Source organism: Phaseolus vulgaris, chromosome 7 (assembly GCF_000499845.2).
Source record: "Phaseolus vulgaris cultivar G19833 chromosome 7, P. vulgaris v2.0, whole genome shotgun sequence".
In the NCBI taxonomy this organism is placed as follows: Eukaryota; Viridiplantae; Streptophyta; class Magnoliopsida; order Fabales; family Fabaceae; genus Phaseolus; species Phaseolus vulgaris.
In genome coordinates this window covers 39,845,101-39,871,076 of record NC_023753.2, presented here as the reverse complement: position 1 = coordinate 39,871,076, position 25,976 = coordinate 39,845,101, and the positions used below count along the sequence as shown (strand labels likewise).

Sequence of the window (25,976 nt, the reverse complement as noted above, 5' to 3'; positions counted from 1 at the left end):
CATAGTACTGACATTTGGGAAATCGAAGCAAAAGAATCTCTCGGCGCCATGCATGCATCTTCAGGTGTTTTTCTTTTTCTTTTTTAATTTTATCAACTCCAGAAATTTTTTAATTTTCAGCTAATTGATTTTTATTACAGATCATATTGCTATGGCAGCAGCTTCTTACACTTACATGGTGCCAACCAAAAATCAAAATAAAAATAACAAAAAGTTACTTCTTACAAATTTTCCCCCGCTAACCAAAGAAGGGAAAACAAAAATACTTCATAAAAAAATAAAAATAAAAACAGAGAGACTCATCCGATATTTTCTCTTTTATACTTTAATTTTTTAATTCAGAATTAAAAATAAATAAAAAAATAACAAAATTTTGTTCTACGGCCTATCCTTGAGAAGAGAGGCCAATCCGGTAACCACCTTGGTCCCTCTCTCGACACTCTTCGGCTTCACCGCCGGCGGCTGCCACGGTGGGGTAGGTGATGGCAACTCCGCCTTCTCCTTGCCGGAATCAGCCTCGCTCTTCGGCGGCGACTCGCCGAAAATCAGCTCCAACTCACCGCAATCGCTCTCCCTCGACGCTGCATCACCGGAGTACACTGTTTCCGGCGGAGCTACGGCGACTTGCACGGAGGAGGACGGGGGTTGCTTCTCCCTAACGCTAGACGGAGAGAGCCACTTTGCGAGCATGTAATCGCGCTTCCTCCACGGCGGAACGTGCATTCCTTTCTTCTTCAAACTCTGCTTGGCCGCTTCGGAAACAATCGCCACGATCTGCTTCAGTCTCTCCGATTTTCCAACGAAGATGAACGGCAGCGATTGAAGAATTGCCTTGTAAGTTCCCGTGGATCTCGCCACCTCAAACTCGGATCGAAAATCCACATCCACGATCAACCTCTCACCTTCCACAATCGCATCTATGAATTCATATTCACCTAAACCAAAACCGAAAACACACTCAGTCAGCCAAATTCAAATTCAACTCCAAACCCAAACTCAAATTGAAATTCACAGTAAATTAACAGTACCAGCAGGACACGACGAAGTTTTCTCCCATTTCGATTTGCAGATGGAAGAATCGTAACCAAGAGAGGATGAAAGTGCTTCCGCAACTACCTTTCTTAGATCGTCTTTCCTCTTCAACGACTTGCCGTTTTTCTCCACGATTCTCGCCACGTCAGCTAACAGGTTCCTCTCGCCTACGCTCGCGCAAGGGATCAAAGTCTGCTTGTCACAAAACCAAAATTATCATAAATCAAAGAAACTATTTATAAAATTAAAATAAAATTGGAGTAGAATTGAGATTGATTATCTACCTTGAGCGATTCAGCCGCGTCGGCGTTGGACGATTCCGGTGGCGGTGGAGAACTGAAGAGATCGAAATCGTCCTCGTCGGAGCTATTCGCGTTGAAGCAGTTGCAGCGGTTGCGACCGCATTTCGGTGCCGGAGGTTGTTCCTCCATGAAATTCTGCACCATTTTTGCCAAGCACACCGAGCTTGGTTCAAACTCTGTTGCTACATCTTTGCTGATCTTCGGTAACTGACGGTCAAAGATGAACAACCGCTTCAGCCGCGACTTCAACACCGACTCGTTCCGAATCACAACCGCATCCTTCACCTGCTCGGAATCGATGTCGATTGCAATTGGTTGAACCTTCATCGGAGCCATGCGTTTCTTCTGATACTCTTTTTTCTTCGGAGCTTCTAATTTTTTTTCTCAAAAAAAAAAACCCAAACCCTATTCAACACACATTCATCCTTCTAACTTCCTACACCAGTCAATAATAAGTCACGGATTGGGCGTGTTCTTCATGAGAGAGGAAAGGTTAAAAGAAAAAAAAAATAGGCATAAGAAAATGTTAATTCGAAATTGCGTATGTACGGTTTTCTTTTCTTCTAGGCTAAGAGAGTGAAGGTTTGAAGGTGAGGGTTTTCATGGAACACGTGGCGACGGTGGTCGGAGATACAAGCATTGGTCATCGAAGGGGAGTTTATCGTCGCCGGAGTGTTCATTCTCCGGCGGTGAAGAAGAAGAAAGGTTTTAATAATTTCTTTTAGTTTTTTCTTTTTGTGTGTTTCAAATTGTTCTGGATTAGGTGACTTGGTGGGATTGGATTTTATAACGAGTCAAGGTTGCTGACATGGCCATTAGCACGCCACGTGTTTCTGATGTGGCATCAGTCGTTTGGACGATGCAGTTTGATAACCACACCCAGTGTGCACCGAAAGGTTTCTCCACCGAACGACGCGTGGTGAGAATGATTGCCTCAACTCTGAACCTGTGAAGTTACGATTGAGCCCTTGGGTGTAATAAAAAACACCCACCTTCATTTCATTCATTAACTGATTGATTGATCATATTGTTTTTTCTTTTTTAAATTTAAAAATTGAATAAAAAACAAAAACTAATGATGCTTGAGAGTGGAGAGATGAAGAAGATCTTTATGGCGTGTATGTGAAGTCCATGCTGTCATAGATGTTTGCGCCTAAAGTTTTGGACACGTGTACATCACAAATGGTTTCAGATTATATTTTATATCTATATAAAATAAAATACCATTATTTTGAATGATTGGAAGGTATCCAAATTTAGTTTATGTCATTGCCATAAACCATATAATATCCATAATACTTATTATTGAAAAAAAATGTTAGAATATGTTAATAATATTATTTTATTCTTTTCTCTTATTGGGATAATTTATCACATAAATAGTACACGTGAGTCTAACAGATATCTTAATTTGATATTTGGTTCAAACCGATCAACATAATCAATAGTGAGGTTATTAATGATCTAATGTTTGTTAATCTTCTTTTATTAGGTCCATTAACCACAATGGATCCATAATAATTATATAAATTATCTCAAAGATTAGGTATGTACGTAATCATTTAATCCTAAATACTATGTGTCGAGTGTTGGACTCTAACTTGAGTGTCGGAGTACCTTACATTTGAGTCCAGAGCTAGCGAGGAAGAGAAGTGGGAGAACGAAAGTAGCGAGAGTTCGTATGAGAGAAAGGAGTGAGGTGCAGACTGATCCACCGAGAAGTTGCTCGAATCGTTCTCTTTTTCCAATTTCATTCAAAAACAAAACCAAAAAAATCTGTTATTTTTGTTAACATTAAATCAATAAATTAACCTACATTCATCATCAAGAAGGCAAATTAAAATTCTGAATTGTGTTGCACAAGTTTGGATTGTGATCTTACTCACTTTAAAGTCTCATATACCATTTGCTTATTTGTCTATTATTGTTGGAAACATGAGCTCATTTTACTCTTATTTTTTTTCTAAATTATTTTTTGATTTGGAATAATTGTTTCCTAGTTTTAACATTTAAATGATACAATTTTGAAAGATATTTCATCTAAGACATATAAAGAGTTTCCTTTAGCATGATGGTTTATTGTTGCAGGAATGATGATAAACCCTAGATCATTGATGCCCTAATGGACTTCATTCATACTGCAATCATAGTCTAGGTAGCTTATGCGTCATTTTATGAGTGTGGAGATTTCAATTTTTCATGAACATGGAAAGTTTAGGTTGAAATGATGGAAGGAATTGTCGTTTATGAGAGTTAAAAGGGTGAAACACAAGAGTTATTACAAATGAGGATTCAAGAGGACTCTACCATTCTACAATGTTGGGTCAATTTCTCATCATATTTCCTCACAGACATCTTCACTGCAAAATAATAATATCATTCTTACAATAACATAATTCACTTAATGTGAATTGGGGAACAAGAACTCAATGGAATCTTTTAGGAGAAAAAGAAAAAAAAAAGGGAAAAAGGAGGAAAAAGATGAAAGGGATATTTCATTTACCTTACATTTGGTGTCCCAAAAAGAATAAAAAAAAAATGAAGAGGATAAGCTAAAGGATGAAGTTGAGCTTCATAAGTTTCACCATTTGAATCCCTCACTTTCTCTTTTTTGTTTTGGAAAAAGAGAAAAAAAGAAGAAGGAAAGAAGCATGTAGCAGAAATTATGAAGATTCTAAATATAAAACTTAAACTTCATATCAAAGTATTTTTGGATAGAACAACTTTAATTTAAATATTTTATTTTTAGTCGACTTTTTAATATATAAATACCAAGTCATTTATGAATTTATTCCCTTTCACAATTTTTGTGTATTAAAAATTTGGAATGATAAATTAAAGGCTGGGTCAGCCAACAATAATTAAAGCATTGTATGACACATTAAGGCCTAATTAAAGTAATTAAAGTATTAATTAATAGTTTGCAAAACACGTGTGCATGGCACATGGATATATAGTTAATTAATTAATATCTCAAACATGGTTATTTTTGAACTTAAGAAAAGGAATTTAAGCCACAAAGCTTGTGAGAGGTAATTTGATGATCCTTTAAGTATTATGATGTTAAAAAGGGAAACTGTTGGCAATTAGTGATGCATAATGATGTTGAATGGATTAAGTTATTGTGACTAAAAGGTGTTTGGATTTATTTTTCCATGATGGAAGAGTGTTGATGCCTCTTTAGTGAACATCTTTTGATGATGTCTAGTGAAATTATTGAATTTTGTTTGTGAAAAATCCCATCTTTTGCTCTAAATCTTTTGGGAACATGGGGTGGTTATTATCTTCAAAGTTTCACTAATTGGTTAGGTGAGAAGTCTTGAGAATTGCATTAAGGAGAGGTCCTACATTCCTTCAAAATTCACAATCAACTATATAAATTAATCAATATTTCTAAAACAATCATAATTATAAGATTTAACTTTCATTTCTATTAAAAAGTGGAGTTTAAGTCTAACTCAATTTCATAAAACCGACTTATAAGGTGAGGTCTGCTTATAAGCTAAGGGTACCAGCTCGTGTGTGAGATTATATATTATGAGTGGTTCGATAACGACCCGATAACGGGTGATCTGATAAGACCAACAAACTCTCACTAAAATAGACTTGAAATGACTTTGATACCATATTAAAAAATAGATTTTAAACCTAACGCAACCTCATAAAATCAGGCTATAAGGTGAGATTTTCCTTATTTTCTAATCTCTAAGCGACATCTCTAACCCTTTCTTTCCAACACCATGAAAAATTCTTTTGGTGCATCAACTTCTCACTCACATCATGCCATTTGGCCCAATTTCATGGGTTGTTTTACTTGATCTAACAAAATCTCAAATATTATTATTAGTTTTCATGGGATTGATTTTACACCACATTCAATGTGTGGACTACACCCATGACGAATGGCACATTTGTGAGTTCATTTTCATCATTAAAAAATGTTTGTGTTTGTTTGTATCAATTACTACAAAAGTTGGTGTGTAAAATAAAAATGCTTATTTTCCTATGTTGATGCATATAATAAAGAACAGATAATGACTCATGAGGACATAAAGGTTTTTGAAAATGAAGGCCATGTAGGACATCATACCTAGTCCTTACCAAAACCATTTCTTACTTTTTTTTTTGTTCTCTTGTCTTCTCATGTCAATGCCTTAACCCAAACCATCTAGGGTTTTTTTAGGGTTTATGGATTGTTGAGGATGAATGTGTGGGCCACTAAATGGGTTTATGGATTGGGCTGATTTTGATTTCATCTAATGAAGGTATATTAGTATGATGTATGCATGAAAAAAAAAATGGAGATATAAAAAAGAGTGTTGTTAATTTGAGCGATGTGGGACCTAATAGTGCATATATATAACTGTTGATAATAATTGTGAGTGTAGCAGAGGTTACTCTTGTGCTCATTTCTTTCAAATGTGTGGCAAGCTCTCAGCCAGAGGTTTCAATTCAATCATTATCCAAAAACATTAAATTTTGTCAAATATTTTAGTATCATGTACATATTTCATGGAATTCATAATAAATATGTGGTTTCAATCTTCTTTTATGGGTCTCACTCTCAAATAAATTCCAATAATTAGAGACATATTCTTAGAATAAAAAAAGTGTCTCAAAATCCTTTACCATAGTTTCTACTCATCTCCAATAATATATTTGTGTTCTGTGGCTTTGGTAGGACTTTATTCAGCCATGTCTAAGCAGTTTTGAAGAAACTTTTTTACTGTTTTTCAAGTCACAGCAATGTCCTTGTTTCGGGCCAATATCATTTTCAAACAAAATTTATCATTAGTATTATTAAGAAGAATTGGACTCTAAGCCTAACTCAGGTTTATGAGGTTGATGTTTGCACTCACTTATATATAATGAAAGACGATCTTCAACATATTTCCCTTACTTACGCCGAGACTATATATTATGGGTGGTCCGATAACATATCCAACATAAGCACTCGCTAGAATAGACTCGAAATGACTATGGTATCAAGAAGTGAACTTTAAACCTAATTCAACTTATGAGGTTGAGCCGGCTCATGAGGTTTGCACTCATCTCATTTGAAAGTATATTTATGAATGTATCAAAACTAATTTAGAATATATTGATAACTTATCTTCGTATCTTTTATCTTCTAAAGGAATAGAAAAAAAAATGAGTTTTATCCAAAATCAACCTCATAAAACTTCATATTAGAAGGAAGTAATCAATCAAACCTGAACCTGGAGAATACGACGAGAAACAGTTAACAATAATTCAGATGAAACTCAAAGTCTGAACGTCGTAAAAAAAGGAAGTACTAGGCCATAATGAAATATAAGAAATGGACCATCAATGTCATCCCAATATCATGGGCCTAATAATGGGCCAAGAATGTTTTACTGGGTCGTTTCTTTCTGCACCCCATACGCTAAATTTGGAGATCTTAGCCTATGTGATCACAGGAGTATGTACTACTACAGTTGAATTGGACGTGAGATTTGTTTTTATCAATTAAAATCAATTGCCATTTGAGTGTTCTGAGGATAAAGTTGAGAAAACAACGTTTAATCACAAACCTCGCTTTCATTATCAATTTTAAAGTCCTTTTTAACATTATTATTAATTTTTTTTCCCTCTCACTAACGTTAATTCGTTGTAACTTGTGGTAAAACTGAAAGAAAAACTACTCAAAATTTGCACCTAACATCTTTTACATATTAAGAAAATTAGAGTATAAGTTAAAATTAGAGAAAATATTTATGTAATTTCTCATAACGATGCATGTAATTTGCTCTTCATTTTTTTTGGAGTTATGGTCTTATTTGTCACTTAAACATTTGCCACAGAGTAAAAATGAAAAACACCAATATGCATTATATTGCTAGTACATATATAAATAAATAAATAAAAAACTTAATAACTATTGAATAACGAGAAAGAAGATGTTTTTTTACATATTTCTTGATCACACAATAACCTTAAAGTATACTATTCATGCTTCTGTTCTAAGCAAAGATACTTGGTCCAGTGGGTGGCGTTATATCCGGCGGAGTACTCGGCGGCGGCACAATCTCCGGAGGCCTCGGCGGATCCACTTCCGGCGGTGGCTGTGGCATCTTCTCCGGCGGCTTCGGCAGCGGCGTGTCAATCCCGGGTGGGGTCAGCGGCGGTTTCGGGGCATCGGGTTTCGGATTCGGGTACGGGCCGGGAGCAGGATCCGTGACTATTTCGGGCGGTATAATCGGGTCGGTTTCCGGGTCACGGGTAGGAAACACGGGTTGCTCACTGGGAACGGGAGAAGGTTGGATTTTCGGCAGGGAAGGGAGCTCGGGTGGGGCCCGTTGCGGGTATTCGGGTACTTGATTCGGGTGAGGGTTGAACATGGTGATTTTGGTGGTGTTGGTGAGGAAAATTGAGGACGAAGGAGTTTTGGAAGTGAAAAGGGCGTGGGGAGAGAGAGGAATGATTAGGGTTGTTATCTTGAGGGTTTGTGAGAGAGAGGATGAGATGAATGTGGACATTGATGAAGACATTGTGTGTGTTTTTGTTTTTGGTTTTTGGTTGTTCTTGAATGGCCTATGTTGTTGTTTTTGTTGTTTATACGAAACAATGTGAATTGGTTTTTAACTTTGCATTGCATGGGAAAACAGATGTAAGTGTTTAGAAGACTCCAACGCACCATGAGATGCTCTTTTGCATGTTTTTAATTCACCACCTGGCAAATGTAATCAACAACCCATTATTAGGTCTTCAAATTTATTTTACTTATTACATAGTGAGATTAATGTAATTAATTTAGAATTAATTAAGGTCCAAAGCATATTTGCTTTAACTGCTTTCACGTGATTTCTTATGTTTGCTTTAATTTGCTTTAACGTAGAGAGCGTGACCTGCAATGCACACAAAAAGTGATAAAAAGTATTTTGACAAGCTATAAAAAAAAATTAAAACATATTTATATGTATAAATATTTATTATAATATATAGATTTGTGTATAAAAGTAAAAGTTAATAGAATAAAACTAATAATAGGGTTTGGTTCCTCCCTTGAAGACAAAGAAAATGTCGCTAACCTTTTAGAATAACAATTAATTCAGATTTACCATTTTACCCTTCTCTCTCGTTCCTACACCGTATAAATAGTCCCAACGCCACGTTTTCACTTTCACACTTTCACTCACTCCACTCACTTTTCCGTTCAACGATCTTCACGCACTCACACGCTTCCTTCTCCATGCACTTCGGAACCTGTGCCTTGGGTGCACCACACCGTTGGCTGCACCTACACCCACACCTGCACCAGCAACACCGAAACAGAGAATGGACGCGAGTCAGACCGATGGCGCGTGGCGGAGGAGGAGGAGCACGAGAAGATGTAGACACTTCCTACTTGGACATGTGGAAGAAGGCGGTGGAGAGTGAGCGGAAGAGCATGCAGTTCAAGACAATCGCCGAGCGCGTGGCCTCGACGCGTCACCACGGCACTGTGGAAGATGATTTGGAGAAGAAGACTACCGAGTTCCACAAGCTTCTCGAAGTCCCTTCCGAAGAGCGCGACCGCGTTCAGCGGATGCAGGTCATCGACCGCGCCGCTGCTGCCATCGCCGCCGCCAGGGCACTCATTCAGCAACGCGGTACCACCGATTCCGGCACTGACGCCGACGCCGACGCCGACGTCGACGTCGACTCCGACGAACGACAGCGCGGTACAACCGAATCACCTGTTTCGATCTCTTTCTTTTCTTTCTTTCAGTCTTTTATGTTATCACTCAATAATCACTCAATAATTAAAAATCAGAATATGAAGGTTTCTAATATTTTACTTTTTGTAATTAAATTTTGGCTGCATTTTCTTTTTCTGTCAGTTTTAATAATAATGGAATACGGAAATAAGGAAATAAATGCTTCTGTAGCATTGAGGTTGCATGGTTTGTGAAATGCATGAATTTTGATGTTTGTAATATAACGTGCTGTGAAGATTCTACTGCTGGATTTTCTTAACTAAGAAATGGAGTGGTTCAATTTTGTTCTATTTCTAAATGTAGATGTCATTATTGATTTCTTGTATTTTAGTTATCAAAATTTGAAGTTAGCATTGAAATTGAGATTACGGGGTGTGTTAATTTCGCATTTGAAGTTTTTAATCTAATATTCTATGAAGATGCTATTGCTGATTTACTTGTTTATTTTATTCCCTAAGAAATTGATATTATTCTTGGGAGATATTGTTGTAAGTGTTGATCGCTTACGTATTGGTTTATTCTTTTTTTTTTTTTTAAATTATGTGCTAGAATTGGGTTCGGAAACAGGAGTGCAGAGTGGGGGTATTCTTGTGCAAGAGTCAGCACCTGAGGGAAGTGGTGTGCCTGGCCCTGATTTTTGGTCCTGGACTCCTCCCGTGGAGAGCGATGTTCCCACAGATGAAGGCAATGGGTTGCAGTTAAATGCCAAGCCTTCTGTTCGTCCAACCTTGCCCAGTGCAGTTGTGGAGAAGGAGCGGAAATCTCAATTTCTCTCTATTCCATTTGAGAGTTTACTTTCTAAAAGCGAACATATTGATACTCTTCCACCGTTTCAGTCATTTTTAGAGGTTAAGAAAGCGGAATCTGCATATGAACCAGAGTCACCTTCCTTGTCGCTTTCCCTGGAAGAGGAACAGGTTCTTGGTGAATCTTCTTCTGGCTATGCAGAGGAAGCAGCACATGCCCTTAGTGAGGCCGATAAATGGTCACCTATTGGAGTGAATCCGGATGGAACAAGATGGTGGAAAGACACTGGAATTGAGCGAAGACCAGATGGCGTGATCTGCAGATGGACAATGACCAGAGGTGTTAGTGCTGACAAAGAGATTGAGTGGCAAGAGAAGTACTGGGAGGCTTCTGATGATTTTGGCTACAAGGAACTTGGTTCTGAGAAATCTGGCCGTGACGCATATGGAAATGTTTGGCGTGAATTTTGGAGAGAATCCGCGAGTCTGGTTAGCAAAAAATTTGACACATTTTAATTTGCATCTAAGTAGCTTTCTTATTATTATAGTGTCTCATATAGTCTGCTGAAATATGTTTAGCATATTTCTAGTACTCATCATTACTGCCTCCGTTCAAACTGTGTAATTGGTCTATACTGTAGTTGTAGCTGTAGCCACTGCACTAATAGGTCTTGGACAACTGATTCGTTCTTCCATTTCAGTAAAATCAGTATAATCATACCAAGTATGGTTTTCGCTTGCAGGAAGATGGGGTTATGAATTTTGAGAAAACTGCGGACAAGTGGGGAAGTAATGGTAAAGGTAACGAGTGGCAGGAAAAATGGGGGGAACGCTACAATGCCGCTGGTCAATCAGAAAAATGGGCAGACAAGTGGTGCAGTATTGACCCAAACACACCACTTGAACCAGGGCACGCTCATGTTTGGCATGAAAGGTAAGTCAAGAAAATTATATTAGAATTTGAATGCTTTTTTTTAAAGTATTTGGTCCTCACTGTTTAAAATGTTTAATAATCCATTGGAGTGTATGTTTGTTCAAGTCTCCTTCGACTGCTAATGATACTTTGCGCAATTTTGGGAGCATTAAGAACTCGGAACATGATGACTCGGACTGAATTATTCTGAGCTCAGTCTATGTGTTTCATGCCATCATCATACCAAAAAATTTTAGTCTGCAATATATTTGTATGAATTCAAGAAAATTGGTTTTCAAAGTCACAGTAGTATGTTAGAAATATTTTTCGAACAAGATGTTCTAAGCTTTATGCAAATTGTTTTTTCCTTGTAGCTTGATTTAAAAGGTGAAGGAATATATTATTTGCTTGCATTGAATTCTGTGAGTGGAGTGTTTGTGAGGGATCTGCTTGCTATGTGTGATTTGAGAATTCCATGTTGAGATTTTGATGAACAGAAATGGTTTTGGCAGGTGGGGTGGGAAATATGACGGGTATGGTGGGAGCATAAAGTACACTGATAAATGGGCAGAACGGTCAGTGGACGGTGGATGGGAGAAATGGGGTGACAAATGGGATGAAAACTTTGATCCAAATAGTAATGGCGTGAAGCAAGGGGAGAGCTGGTGGGAAAGTAGGCATGGAGAACGCTGGAACCGAACCTGGGGTGAGCATCACAATGGATCTGGTTGGATTCACAAGTACGGCAAGAGCAGTTCTGGGGAACACTGGGACACACACGTTAATGAAGAAACCTGGTATGAGAAATTCCCTCATTATGGCTTCTTTCACTGCTATGAAAACTCCGTCCAGCTCCGGGAAGTTCCCAAACCATCTGAAATTCTGGAAGTTCCCAAACCATCTGAATTTCTGGAAGCTCCCAATCCATCTGAATCAGAAATACAGCAAGTTGAAGAACCTTGATTAGCCAAAACCATCTCTGAAAACACGCCAATTACTTGTAGGATGATTACTGTTTTTTTCCTTCTTTTCCAATATAACAGAGAAAGATATATAAGCATGTCACTCTTAGAATCTTTTTTCACTCATTTCACACACATTTCATAATTGGACGGTAACAGTTAAAGGATAACAATCCAATATTTGTTGTTTAATTGAAGAGAAAATTTTGGATAAAAACGATTCAAATAGTGTTTATTGATAATACAAAATCCAAAAATGAAATTTAAACTAAGATTGATTAAAAGTATAATATTCCAAAAATAATGTATGGTTTTAAACTAGTAAATACATAAAATCCAAAACGCTTGTAATTCAAGTGGCAAGCATCAGCTAGCGCCAGAATGGATATGTAGAATGGATATGTGGTGCATATCCACCTATGTGTCTTTTTTCTCATTGCATAATCCTTCCTTACGCAACTTTACCTCTACCACCCTTTTCCAACAATTTTCTCTCCCTGCTTCACTCATCCTATTCCTGTCCTGTTTTCATGACATAAACCATCAACAGTTGCTTTCCACTTTGGTAACAATTCCACACGCAATGTGCCATTCATTGCAACTGTAATATTATTACCCTTTCTTCATATATATCAGTCATGGCCTCCTTAATGCTCAGTGGAGCTCAAAATCCAAAGCTCATCACTGGCTTAGTCTCAACTGGTGTTAACTTCAACGACAAGTGCTTCATCAAGAAGGGTGTGCTCTTTCATAACAAGTTCAGGGTCAGAAAAAACATGACCCCCAGATGCAGCTTCTCAGCCTCAAGGCCTGCTTCACAGCCTAGGTTCATCCAGCACAAGAAGGAGGCATTTTGGTTCTACAGGTTTCTGTCTATTGTGTATGATCATATAATAAATCCCGGGCACTGGACTGAAGACATGAGAGATGAGGCGCTGGAGCCTGCCCATCTCTATAGCCGTAACCTGAGGGTGGTGGATGTTGGAGGTGGAACTGGCTTCACAACTCTTGGAATAGTGAAGCATGTAGATGCCAAAAATGTCACAATTCTTGACCAGTCACCCCACCAGCTTGCCAAGGCTAAGCAGAAGGAGCCCCTAAAAGAATGCAAGATAATTGAGGGTGATGCAGAAGATCTTCCTTTTCCAACTGATCATGCTGATAGATATGTTTCTGCTGGAAGGTAACTACAACTTTTACCTTTAAAGCCAATGGTGGAAGCATAATTTATAGTGAAGCGTGCTTCTTTTTTCAGTGGGGGGCCATAAAATATTTTTACATATAAAGCATAAAAGGAATTGAAAATGTTGGAAATGACCATGGCATCCCCAAGTCACTCCATAGCTTCGCCCCTCAACAGAATTATATTGTAATATCTCTAAAACAAAAATTGGTCTTCTAAATGATAAATCGGCATCTTGCACAATGTTAGCTAGTGTTATATGTTTCGTGTTTATGACTTCTGAGTTATTGTTACAAACAAATATATGGATCAAAGGACAAAGATCAAACTCACAGGAGGTAAACAAGATATTGATATCTATGAGGTAACTTATTGAATTGGTTGAAATAGATAACAAAATGAACTACAAATTCTTCTATTTATAGATCTTATATCACCTCTATCCACATATAGCTAGCTTTATAACAATCTAATCAGTCATATAATCTAATAATCATGACTGTTGTTCAGTATTGAATACTGGCCAGACCCGCAGCGTGGCATTAAGGAAGCCTACAGAGTGCTAAGGATAGGGGGGAAAGCTTGTGTTATTGGTCCTGTTCACCCAACATTTTGGTTATCTCGGTTCTTTGCAGATGTGTGGATGCTCTTCCCCAAGGAGGAAGAGTACATTGAATGGTTTAAAAAGGCTGGTTTCAAAGATGTTGAGCTCAAAAGGATTGGTCCAAAATGGTATCGTGGGGTGCGTAGGCATGGTCTCATCATGGGTTGCTCAGTCACAGGAGTGAAGCCTTTGTCTGGAGACTCTCCCCTCAAGGCATGTATATATAGTATTGCTTTTTCTTTCTTCTCCCTTTTTTATTCATACAACACTTCAGCTTTTGCTTTTGTCAAACACATATGCATAACTTAAGATTCACCAACAATAACTCACTCTATGTTGACGCTGTGTTCTGTTCTTGTAATTTTAGTACAACTTTTGAAGTATGTTTTCATTTGGCTTTATGCAGCTTGGTCCCAAGGTAGAGGATGTAAAGAAGCCTGTAAATCCACTAGTGTTTCTTTACCGGTTCATCCTTGGTGTCATTGCATCCACTTACTTCGTACTAGTGCCCATTTACATGTGGATCAAAGACAAAATTGTTCCAAGGGGCATCCCCATTTGAGATTGGAAAAAGTAGGATGGTCAAGTTTTCCATCTATGCATCAAAACAGATGTTTGTGTAGTGTGAAGTGTGAAGGATAACAATTCAACATCTTACTTGAATCTTTCCACCTTGCAAACATAGGAGGAAAGAGTTGCTTCCATTGACATGCTTCAAAACCATTAGCTTAGCTATGTGCCATTACTAGCTTCATCTGTTTTTGTTGGAGAGGATTTTACAGATGCAGAAGATGTGCTGAGTTTAATTTGTATTTGTCATTTGGCAAAGAAATATAGAATGTGTGATGTGGTAGCCTCTTGTTCAATGAACCATGTCAGCACCAGTAAAATGTTGTGCTTTTTTTTGCTTTGCTTTGTTTTTGTCAATCTGATAATTTAAAGATGAAATTGCACAATTTTTTTTTGAAAAAGCTATCTCATTTAGTATTTCAACTGAAAATAGGATGTAAGAAGATAAGTAAATGTATGTGGTAAAAACTCAATAGTGTACATGTTTACCTACATAAAAAAAATTTGAAGTTGTTAATAAAAAAATTTAAGTAGTATACTTTTATTTGGTAACGACTTTGAAAATTACAACTTATATTCTAGAATTCTACCTATAATATGGTTTTTATTTAAATAGGTTGGAAGGTGTTCGAATTTAATTATGAGCATTTTAGAAATCCGATTTTAAAATATCCCAATAATTTTCTAATTTCTGACCAATAATATTGCAAATAAAAGGCTAGAAACAAATTGACATAGGCAATATATTCTATAACCAACAAAAGTTAAAGGCAATATGATTCTCTTTCTTTTATTTGTACTATCATTTGTACTATCATTTTATAAATGGTTCTTGGAAGACAAAATTTACAATATTTATTAACTCTCAACTTTATTAAGAAATGAACTTTAAGTCTAAATCAATCTCATAAAATCGATTTATAAAAGTGAGGTTTGCATTCACTTATACACTATAAAATGTCATCATCTTTAGTCGATAACGCACATTCTTTATGCTGAGACTACCAACTCATATGTGACTTGATAAGTTTAACAAAAAAATTATTAAGATAAGTTCAAAATGAACCATATTAAGAAGTAAATTTTAAGTCTAACTCAATTTTATAAAATCGGTTTATAAATTGAGGTTTGCATCCAGTTATACACAATGAAATGTACTAATTTCTAATCTCTCCGATAAATTTAGATTAATTCTCTATATCAAATTGTTGGAATAATCTTCTATATTTCAAAAAAGTGTTAGCCTTGTTTTGAATTGGAAAGTACAACCATTCCATAATAGTTAATTAATTTGGTTTTCTATTTCTTGATATCATGAAACAATTATTAGTAATCACTTCCCACTTTCTGATATGTGTTCAATTCTTACTATTAAAAAACAATTATTGTTTTTTTTATAAAAAATATAGTAAGTAAAAGTAGATTTTGGTTAGTTATTATCACTATTATAATAATAATAATCGAAACACAAGTTTTGACTCCTTCCAATGAAAGTACATTACATGCCATTTTTCTCCCTTTGGGAATTAATAAGAACAACACCGCGTCTTTTTCTAATTCTCAAACCGCGTTCAAAGCGATGAATTCATTCAACGCCACACCTTGCATTTATGAAACCTCTTTCTCACGTCAAATTCATAACTATCACAGTCAATATTTAGAAAATTATTTATTTTGTTTTCTATTATCATTTTATATCAATTTTAATATCCATATATTTATTTAATAATTTTTATTTTTTTATTGGAAATAAAAAATAAATAAGTGTGAACTACTTCAGGTGGCTCAACTCTTATACATAAAAAGCAAAACACCTTACCATACTCTTACCATTAAACGCCTACCTGATTATCTAAGGAACAACCAAATTAACCACAGGAAAACATTAAATTATCATCCTCGTACAATCCACTGGGTTCAAAACCCAATTAGAGTATCCGAAAGAAACACAATGAGACTTTACGTAAATCCACGACCAAACATTTACCTGTACTTAGGCGAATATTTATTTAATAATAATTTTTTTATTTTGTTTATTAATATTTAATTTACCCCTGCATACTAATCCACACATACCCTTTCAATGCATGTCAAAACACTGTGTCCCCTAAACATCAAATCCTCCACCTGTCCAAATTTCATCCCAATATAATAATATATCATTAAACAAATTTTTTTTATTGGAATAAGTACACAAATTTGTACAGATCTCAATAACTTTTTTATTCATTTTCTCATATATAAACTATTGTGAATATTATTATATACAATAAAAAGGCTTTTTATAAAAAGCTATTGAAGTAATCATGTTTTAAATTGAATTTAGATCTTTAGTGATTTTGATAAAGATGAAAGAAGAAGGGTTAGAATATGATTTTTTTTTTCATAACAAAATCACAATTAGACAACACCACAGTCATCAACGTGGTTTGACTAGAATACTTTTTCTTTTTTTTTTTAAATTGTAATTGAAAAAGAAATATTGTGATTAAGCCTTTCCACACTGAAGGTAACCCTATAAATACCCCATTAAGGTTGAGGTAGCTATATTCACCACACATCAATCAATATTGTTTTGGTCTGATTTGAAGCAGAAACACACAGCATGGCAGATGTTCTCAGTGCAGAACAGATTGGTGAGATCAAAGAAGCCTTTGGCTTGTTTGATAAAGATGGAGATGGTGAGTTTCTTTTTCTCTTTTTCAGTTTTAATTCAAAATCCATTTGGGTATGTGATTCTCTCAGTACCTTTCTAGTCCAACTTTCATCATCGATTAGAGATTATAATATTTCATTATTTATAAGTGGTTGTAAATCTCACCTCATAAGTTCATCGGTGAGGTTGAGTTAAACTTAAAATCTATTTCTTAATATGGTATCATAGTCACTTCAAATCTATCTTAGTAAATATTTATTTATCTGACTGTTATCGGAGCATCCTTATATTACATAATTATTTTCTCATATTACAAACTCTTTAACACTCTCAAAAGATATTACACCAAACCTTTATACATAAAAAAAAATAAGATAAACCAGTTAAATTCACTTCATTTTTCATTTCTATAAGAAATTGTGTAAAACATATGCAGTTCAGAAATATAACAATGGTAAGTTATATTTGTTATATATTTTATAAGTAATGGTATGTTGAATTAACAGGGTGCATCACCGTGGAAGAATTGGCCACTGTTATCAGATCACTGGATCAGAACCCCACAGAAGAAGAGCTCCAAGATATGATAAACGAGGTTGATTCAGATGGCAATGGAACCATAGAATTTGTTGAGTTTTTGACCTTAATGGCCAAGAAAATGAAAGTAAGTATATCTTCATTTTTCTTATTCAGAATGAAAGTAAGTATTTGATACATCTTATAAAGTCGGTTTTTAGGCTAGGTTAGACTTAAAGTTCACCTTTTTAATATAGTAGATTTTCATTCATTTTATATACTATGAAATAAAATGCTTTAATCTTTAGTTGATGTAAAATCTTCGATAAATTATAACAATACCCATCTCATTTTTCTGATTTAGGAAACTGATGCAGAGGAAGATCTGAAAGAGGCTTTCAAGGTGTTTGACAAAGATCAAAATGGTTACATTTCAGCAAGTGAGGTAAATTAATTGTATTTATTTAGATATGAACTTTTCTTTCTTTGACGGCAATGACAAATGAAAGCATTCTAAGGGTTTCTTCAAACTTGAACAAAAAGAAAGTAGGGTCAAGATGTTCCAACTCATCAATCTCTTCTCTTTTGTACTTTTTTTCAATATTTTTTCTATTAATCTGCGTTTACTTTTCTGGCTATGTAGCAGAAGCTGCACATATGCACCTTTTTTTCTTATAAAATTTCCACCTCAACTTTCAACCCATCTTAGTCAAATTTCCTCCTTCTATTATTCATATTCATGCGGTGTCACTTTTTCATATTCAATTCATCTATGCATATATATGGAAAAGAGCTAATCAAATTTATCAAATAACATGTATCGGTAAAATGTTTAATTTAAAAAATATTTATTAAATTTTTGATAATTTTAATATAGTTCTAACATAATTTTAAAACGGAGATATACGTTAATTTTTTAAAAACTCAAATTTATTGTATAAATTTTTATTATGATTATAAAAATAAGAAATAAATTCTTTTGAAAAAAAAATTCTTTCTACTAACAAAAATTTAAAACATACTTATACACGTAATTATATATATATATGTATTATTTTTATTTTTTTATGTCGTATAGTATATTAGTGTTTGTGATAGATAGCATTAAAGTAAAAGAAGAATAAAAAGGATTAGGATTTTACATGAGAATCTTGCTTTTCAGTTTTCACTCTCTTAATTTATTAGTATTAACTAATGATCATAAATGCTTAAAGACAAGCACATTGACCTATGTATTAAATCCAAAAGGATAGTTAATTATCTGGGTTCTTTTAAGTGAATTTTTTTATTTGAAGGCTCATAAATGAAAACTATAATTGGAAGAAATTTGTACTGAAATCATTAGTGAAATTTTCAGATGTTAATAAAAAGGGTAAATTTTGTCCCAGTAAAATGATTATGAAAAATAAAATTAAAACCCTTTGTTTGTTATGCAGTTGAGACACGTTATGATCAATCTTGGTGAGAAATTAAGTGATGCAGAGGTGGAACAAATGATTAAAGAAGCAGATTTGGATGGTGATGGTCAAGTTAACTATGAAGAATTTGTGAAGATGATGATGACAATTGGATGAAACTTTATTATTGGAATTCATTATTTGGCCAACAAATTAATATTTCTTCTTATTAATGTTTCTTGTACTAATGTAGCACATCTCATAACATTTCATTTGTTCAAAACTCCAACCCATCATTTTTTTTGTTTCATTTTAGAAATCCTTAATCACGTTTAAAAATTATTTGGAGTTAATTCATTTAAGAATTGCTTTAAATTATACTATTTTTTTTTTATATGTTAATGTTTGGAATGATTTATTTTATTTTATTATATATTATTTTATTTGTTATTTTTTTTTAAATACTTAATGTTCTGGTCGAGTGGTTACTTAATCAATCTAGTCGAACATTCAATTCTTTTTTCTTTATCTTCTCCTCACTTGTTTCGTTCTTTTCTTCTATGTTCTCCTTTCCTTTTATTCTCTCCTCCTACGTCCTTTGACTCGGACTTCACGTCCTCTTCCATGTTTTACGCTTCTTTCTTGAAGTGTTTTTTGTGTTCCCATCGGTATTCTAAACCCTAAACCTTAAACAATTCGTGTCTTACCTTTGGCCGATCAGCTCGACGTGGCTTGTCAGGTCAGCAACCGAACTCTAATCTTTTAACTTGGTCCTTAAGATGGGTAATTTGACAAATTTGACCAAACCACATGGATGGTACACTTAATATAAATTAAAATTTAAAATTAAAATTTAAAATTAAAATTTAAAATTAAAATTTAAAAATTTAAAAACTAATGAATAATACAAATATTGTCACAGTACTTTTCCTTATGGAGATTAAAGATTGAAATTTCACACCTATAAGATATTAAACCACAAAAATCAAACACAAGAATGAGGTTTTATGAGTATAATTGTCCAAGATCAGAGTGGAAAAAAAAAAAGTTACAACATACAATCAAAAGCAGAAAAGTTGCTCTCTCTACATTTGTGAAATCTCTCAAACAAAGTAAAATTTCACAAGGAACCACTTCATCTTGAACAAGCATCAGAAAATAACCACAGAAACGAATGATCATAGCTGCTGCTGCACTTCCCCTGCTGTTGGTTGAACTCAACCAGGATAATCTCCAGATCAAAACTTCACTTTCAAAAAAAAGTAACAAGGCTTTTAAATTGAAGTCACAGTTGCCATTTCTTTGCAATCTTTGATATTAGGGAAGTTTGTAGAGAAATGCCACAGATGTGGTTGCAATTGCAGTCACATTGTTGTCATGAAATCTCCAAAATCTTGAGGTTGTAGCCACCACAGCAATTGTGAACTGTTTTTAAAACCTTAGAAATTGGAAAGAAACTCGCAACACAAAGGAGAAAAGTAAAATAGAATGGTAAGTATAATTCTCAAGGTACAGTTGCACAACACATGCAGCTGCTGAAGAAGGAAGACCGAGGCTTTCGCTTCTCTTGTCTTTTATGTGAAGTAGATGACACTGTATTCTTTGTGCCAACATGGTTTTCTTGTATCTGTGCCATGCCTAGAAGATGAGCTTCTTCCTCTTCTTTCAAAAGGCCTATGAATGGAGCTTTAGATTTCTTAGAGTAACTTCTTTCCATAGTAACAATTTTCTCTTCCACTGGCATTTCTTTACTGTGTAACATGCACTGCTCATATTCACCATGAGGCATTGAGTTGATGTGTTTTGAGAAGCTTTCATTTGCAGACTTATTCTGATGAAGCAATGGAGTCTTGTCTGATTCTTCAGGCCTTGCTTCCTTTCTGAGGTTGAGATTAAAGCTTGGTGACTTTTGCATCTGACAAGAGGTGTTTGGATTCTCAGGGTTTGATTCAGTACTGAGCCTTGTTATGCTTTCCCTTGTTTCATAGCCACCATTTTCAAGTATGAACTTGTTTGAACATGGTCCAATAATGGACATGGTAACTGTAGAAGTGCTTAGTTCTGCCCCTGCATATGAAGCTGCTTCTGCATGTTGTGGATCTTCTTTACCTTCTTTCTCAAATGCTTCATCATCCTCCAACTCAGAAGAATCAGGGTTGTTAATATAAGCATCAAATTGTACTCCATTATCAGTTACTTTAGGTTCTTCAACTTGATCATTGGTGACAAGCCTGGAGACATTAGAATCAAGTGACATATTTCTCTCTCCATTGCACTCCCCATTAGACTCTATTGACACATCACATGTATACACCATGTTGTTTTCCTTCAATGAATCTTTCATGGATTGATCTGGCTTGTAATAATGTGAATTTTCCATTGACCCACTTCTGCTTAATATACTTTTTCCATATGGTGCCTTGCAATTTTCCTCATTGTCAAATTCAAGAGGTGAGATGAGGGAATCCTCAGTAGTACAAATTACCTTGGTAAATGAATTACCATTGGTGGTGGCGTCAATACTTAGGGAATCAGATGTAGTTCCAGAAAGATCTATCAAACTTCTCCCAAGCTCGTTTCCATCTTTACCACCTGACTTGTCAGTACATAATTTTTCATGGGATTCCATTTCTTTTGCTAAACCATCATCCTTAATCAACTCAGAATGAGAATTAGTATCTAGCAAATTATCTTCAAGGAGTGAGTCTGTACCTAGAAATGATTGTTCGGAGAGAAATTTATCTGGCTCATGATGCTCATAATGTACACTTGATTCTTGAATCTCTATATTATTTGTCATGTTCACAGCACTCATTGTTAAAACCGTCATTTCCTCTTCATATGCTATAATTCAGAACAAGACAACAAACAGATCTTAAATTTCTATTGTGAGCTTACAATCTCTGATAAATTAAAATCTAAAACATTTCAAAAAGTAAATGTAATCTGGCACTAACCTTGTAGGATTGGAGGCTCATTATCAAGGTGATGATTACATGTTAGTAATATTTCTTCTCTCAAACATGACTCTTCTTGCTTCTCGTATTCTTCAGTGCCTTCTAGTGAAGAACTTGACAGGCTCTCAGAGTTTCTACCTTCAGCTTCAACTGATCCAACCTTTGAAGAGTCATGTTGTCTCACTTCGGCTTCTTCATCCCCTGTAAAAACAGAATCCTAAGTTTAAGTTTTAAGGTTTAGGGTATATAAGTGGATAAAAACTCACCTTATAAGCAGATTTATAAGGTTGAATTAGAGTTAAAGTCCAATTCTTAATAACTATGGATAAGACTCTCAAAATATTAACAGAATTGTCCTAACCTTGTTGGATTGAAGGATCATTATTGAGGACATGATTATCTGTCACTAACATGTGTTCTCTCACGCATGTCTCTTCTAGCTTCACATATTCTTCAGTGTCTTCCAATGAAGAAGAACTTGACAAGCTCTCCAAGTTTCCACCTTCAGTTACAACTGATCTATTATCAGGGTGTCTGACTTCAGTTATTTCATCCCCTACAAAACAGAATCCTTAGTAATTTTTTATAAATTACTCTTAGACTTTGGGCATAAAGCCTAACTCAACTTGGTTTAAGTAAATGTGGATAAGGGCTATCAAAATATTAACAGTATAGCCTTAACTCCTAACCTTGTGGAATTGAAGGCTCATTACTAAGGTGATGATTACATGTTTCTATCAGGTGTTCTCTCAAGCATGTCTCTTGCTTCTCATATTCTTCACTGCTTTCCAAAGAAAAACTTGACAAAATCTCAGACTTTCCACCTCCAGCTTCAACTGATCCATCGTTTGGAGAATTTTCAGGTTGTCTGAGTTCAGTTATTTCATCTCCTATAAAACAGAATTATGAGTAATTTTTTAAAATTACTCTTAGAAGTTTAACTAGGAATCTAACTCAATTTTATAAAACTGATTTATAATAACTATATTGGTCATTTCTATGGTGTATGTGGATCCAACACAACCCTCTAAGTGAGATTTGAACAATCACTATTAGTTATTTATATGCATCAGTTTTGAAATAAATTACTAACCTGAACCTTCAAGAGAATTTGTCAACTTCAATGCAGCATCGGAAGCTGAGATGATGTTTTTTTCCTGAACATCTATGCCATTAGCAGTAGGGTTTACTACAATAGCATCTTGTTTATCTTCCTGAGTTTTATCATCAAATTCACTTGTTTCATCATCAAAATCCAGCCTTGTTTCTATGTGTAGTTGATCAAATTTTTCTTCTACTGTTTTGTGCTTTTCATGATTTACATTAGTATCATCCTCAGGGTCATCTCCTTCCAATAAATCATTTTCAAGCGAACTTCTAGAATAGTTGGAAGTTATTCCTGTATCCTTCTCTTGAACATCTTCAACTTCAGAAGTTGGATGTGTTATATTTTCCATATTCATGTCATTTTTGCAAGTATCTTCTCCCAACACATCATTTTTAAGCCAACTTTTTGTATTGTTAGAATCTAACCCTGTTACTTCCTCCTGAAAAGCTTTGGCTTCTTCCTCCTGAACATCTTTGCCTTCATCTGATGGAATCATTTGCATGTTTTCTTTCATATAATCCTCATGACTATCTTCTTGCAGTATAACTTTTTCTAGTTCAGTTGTTGTATCTTCTGAAACCAGTGCTGCTGCAGCTTTCTCCTGAACAACTTCAGCTTCAGCTGTTGGAGGCGTTTGATTTTCCATATTTACATCACTTGCATGAGTATCTCCTTTCATTGAATCATTTTCAAGCACTCTTTTTGTATGGTTAGAAGCAAACCCTGTAGTTTTCTCTTGAGAGTCTTCATCATTGGCTTCATCTGTTGTAATTGTTTGAGCTTCCCTTTTTACATCTTCTGCATAACCTTCATCTTGCCATGTACCTTTCCCTGGTTCATTTGTTATATCAATGGAAGCTTTTTTCACAACATTGGCTATAGATGTTTCATTAGTATCCTCTTGGAAACCTTTTTTCTGGGCTTCACTGAAGTTATCTTCCTCTGCAAAAGGAAAATGAAATCAAGAGTTAAAGGTATGAAAACTAGCACTTTACTTAACAAAATTTTCTTGAGCATTCCAAAAACCAACATGTACCTTTGATAGCAGATGTGTTGTTATTACCCATTTCGTTGCCCATGCTCAGCTTTCCAAATCCTGCAAGATAACCAATGTAAAGAGATTATGCTGTAATCCCCGCACAATTGATTTGCTTATAAGAGAACAAGATATATGAACTAAAAAGGCTCCAAGTTCAAAATCTCCAAGAACAACAAGGCTAAGCCATACCATGATAGTGATACTGATGATGAAGTTCACATGCTCTTAACTTTAGACATTTGAGGACAGCTTGATTTCTGTGACATTGCCAGAGTGTTTATAGCCAGTAACATGGTCTTGCTTGCTCCATATTCCTCATTCTGGGTCCTTTATGTTTGCCTAATTATCACACCCTTAAAGTAATTCATCACAATATAAAACGTCATCTCCTTTTTATCTGGCATTACAACCTTAGACCATGATATTAAGAAGTGGACTTTAAACTTAATTCAACCTTATAAATCAATTTATGAGTGGTTCGATAACGGTCTGATAGTGGGTGGTCTGATAAGTTTAATAAACTCTTGTTAGGATATGCTTAAAATGACTCTGATATCATATTAAGAAGTGAATTTTAAGCCCAACTCAATCTCATAAAACTGGTTTATGAGGTGAGATTTGTACTCACTTATACACTATAAAAATGCTCTAATCTTTATGGGATCTTTAACACATGATTGCTTCATAATCTAAGATAATGTGACCAAACGTTCACTTTCGGTGAGTCCATGATTATTAAGCGGCCTTAGCCTATCACTGGCCATATGAGTATTATTTAAAATTTTCTAAAAAGTACTGTCATTGAAGGAAAGCATGATGGCAGAGAAATTTGCAAACACTGATTGAAGAGTGGGGGAATTACAATTTAACAACTTATAACAAATCATCATTGTTTCTATGCTGTTTGTTGTTGAGCTTTTGGGAAAACATATTCAACCTAAAGGACTTTCCATGTGTTTGAGAAAACTTTCCAAGTGTTTTTCCTTTTCTAAAGTAAGGAGTGAAGGGTTTTGTTGCACTGTCTGAATGGACAAAGGACCCAATGAATCATATATGATACAGGTAGGATCTTGGGACATGTCCAGTAACAATTGGCAAAGAATGAGATTGTCTATTTATTTTCCATTTGTAAAGAGAATGGTGTGATGATGATGATGATTAGGTTTGGGATTGAGTAATTGGGTCTGTTGTTTCTTATTTTTCTTTGGGTACATAAAGTCCATTCTTTGTTTGCAAGGTGGGTTGGGAAACAAGTACCATAATTTTTGGATGGTGGTGTGCATTATTTCTGTGTACTTGCTACTTTTCTATATGATAAGAAGTTTAACAACTCACACCTTCCTCAATTGTTTAACTCTTGGAAAGGAGCATAAAGAAAAGTGTGTCGCTTTTGCCAAATGACTGATATTTTTATATGATATGGCTTCTGTCCATACTCATCTTATTTAAATAAACTTCATATCAATTAATTAAATTACAAAAAAAAATTCTTCATATTACTTGTAATACCGGATAGTCGAAATGGCCAACGTGGACGAATGACTGAGAAGGCCGAATAACTCACATAATCCAAACAAAACCCGTTAAACTTCATTTAATCATAATTAAGTGTATCTGTAAAGTGTGATTAAGACATAATTAGATCTTCTTTTAGACCCATGAAAAGGTTCATGACAGTTGAAGTTCATCTAAAACGTATAAATACCAGAGGTAACCAAGCATCTGAAGTAATTTTTTTCTCTCAACTCACCTACATATTGTACTCAGACTAACTTATCATCGGAGTGCATTTACACCCCACAACCATTTGATGAAAAAGAAGATCTAATTGGAGACCCCACAATCATTCGACAAAAGAAAGATCTAATTAGAGACTAACGCACCTGAAGACCATGAACACCGGAAGCAGAAAACTAAAGAAGTCACTCTAAGAGAAATTCGATCTAAAAATTATTCAAAATTACTCTATTATCAAAAAAGTTGTTGTGGTAAATTTATAACTTTGAACATATTTAGTCTCGGTAAGATAATTAGTTTTGATATTAATTTGTGTGGGAGTTTAATAACAGTGTTTTGTTAAATAATTTGTTAAAACGAGAAAAAACATATTCTACAGTGAAAACTGATTTTCTTTTAAAACACATTCTTATCATTTCTTATCCAAATCAAATTTTAATAATAATTTATAGCTAGCTATATATAAATATAAACATATTCTCATGTTCTATTTACTTTCAACAAATTTTTTATAATTTTTTTGTTTTATTTAT

The 25,976-nt window shown here is 34.9% G+C and overlaps 6 protein-coding genes across 6 annotated transcripts; 3 read left to right on the top strand and 3 right to left on the bottom strand.

Annotated features, from left to right (window-relative positions):
* Positions 1-105: 105 nt before the first annotated feature.
* Positions 106-2,097, bottom strand: LOC137827589 (uncharacterized). Its single transcript, XM_068633790.1, has 3 exons — positions 1,317-2,097; positions 1,029-1,224; positions 106-935 (listed from the first exon to the last, which is right to left on the bottom strand). Exons 1-3 carry the CDS (start codon positions 1,668-1,670, stop codon positions 379-381), a joined length of 1,107 nt encoding a protein of 368 aa, XP_068489891.1. The 5' UTR covers positions 1,671-2,097; the 3' UTR covers positions 106-378.
* Positions 2,098-7,318: 5,221 nt separating this feature from the next.
* Positions 7,319-7,696, bottom strand: LOC137829479 (extensin-like). The gene has a single exon (XM_068636281.1). The coding sequence runs from the start codon at positions 7,694-7,696 to the stop codon at positions 7,319-7,321; it is 378 nt and encodes a 125-aa protein (XP_068492382.1).
* Positions 7,697-8,466: 770 nt separating this feature from the next.
* Positions 8,467-11,790, top strand: LOC137827582 (protein LIKE EARLY STARVATION, chloroplastic). Its single transcript, XM_068633781.1, has 4 exons — positions 8,467-9,019; positions 9,605-10,290; positions 10,545-10,735; positions 11,227-11,790. The coding sequence occupies exons 1-4, from the start codon at positions 8,548-8,550 to the stop codon at positions 11,675-11,677; spliced, it is 1,800 nt and encodes a 599-aa protein (XP_068489882.1). The 5' UTR covers positions 8,467-8,547; the 3' UTR covers positions 11,678-11,790.
* A 152-nt stretch (positions 11,791-11,942) lies between these two features.
* On the top strand, positions 11,943-14,369 carry LOC137827583 (2-methyl-6-phytyl-1,4-hydroquinone methyltransferase, chloroplastic-like). Its single transcript, XM_068633782.1, has 3 exons — positions 11,943-12,859; positions 13,370-13,676; positions 13,870-14,369. Exons 1-3 carry the CDS (start codon positions 12,315-12,317, stop codon positions 14,023-14,025), a joined length of 1,008 nt encoding a protein of 335 aa, XP_068489883.1. The 5' UTR covers positions 11,943-12,314; the 3' UTR covers positions 14,026-14,369.
* Positions 14,370-16,576: 2,207 nt separating this feature from the next.
* Positions 16,577-18,980, top strand: LOC137827585 (calmodulin-like protein 8). The gene is made up of 4 exons (XM_068633785.1): positions 16,577-16,714; positions 17,196-17,353; positions 17,570-17,650; positions 18,642-18,980. The coding sequence occupies exons 1-4, from the start codon at positions 16,639-16,641 to the stop codon at positions 18,777-18,779; spliced, it is 453 nt and encodes a 150-aa protein (XP_068489886.1). The 5' UTR covers positions 16,577-16,638; the 3' UTR covers positions 18,780-18,980.
* Positions 18,981-19,587: 607 nt separating this feature from the next.
* On the bottom strand, positions 19,588-24,047 carry LOC137827584 (uncharacterized). The gene is made up of 7 exons (XM_068633783.1): positions 23,896-24,047; positions 23,704-23,763; positions 22,653-23,609; positions 22,249-22,449; positions 21,921-22,115; positions 21,560-21,760; positions 19,588-21,446 (listed from the first exon to the last, which is right to left on the bottom strand). The coding sequence occupies exons 2-7, from the start codon at positions 23,744-23,746 to the stop codon at positions 20,107-20,109; spliced, it is 2,937 nt and encodes a 978-aa protein (XP_068489884.1). The 5' UTR covers positions 23,747-23,763; positions 23,896-24,047; the 3' UTR covers positions 19,588-20,106.
* Between the last annotated feature and the right edge of the window lie 1,929 nt (positions 24,048-25,976).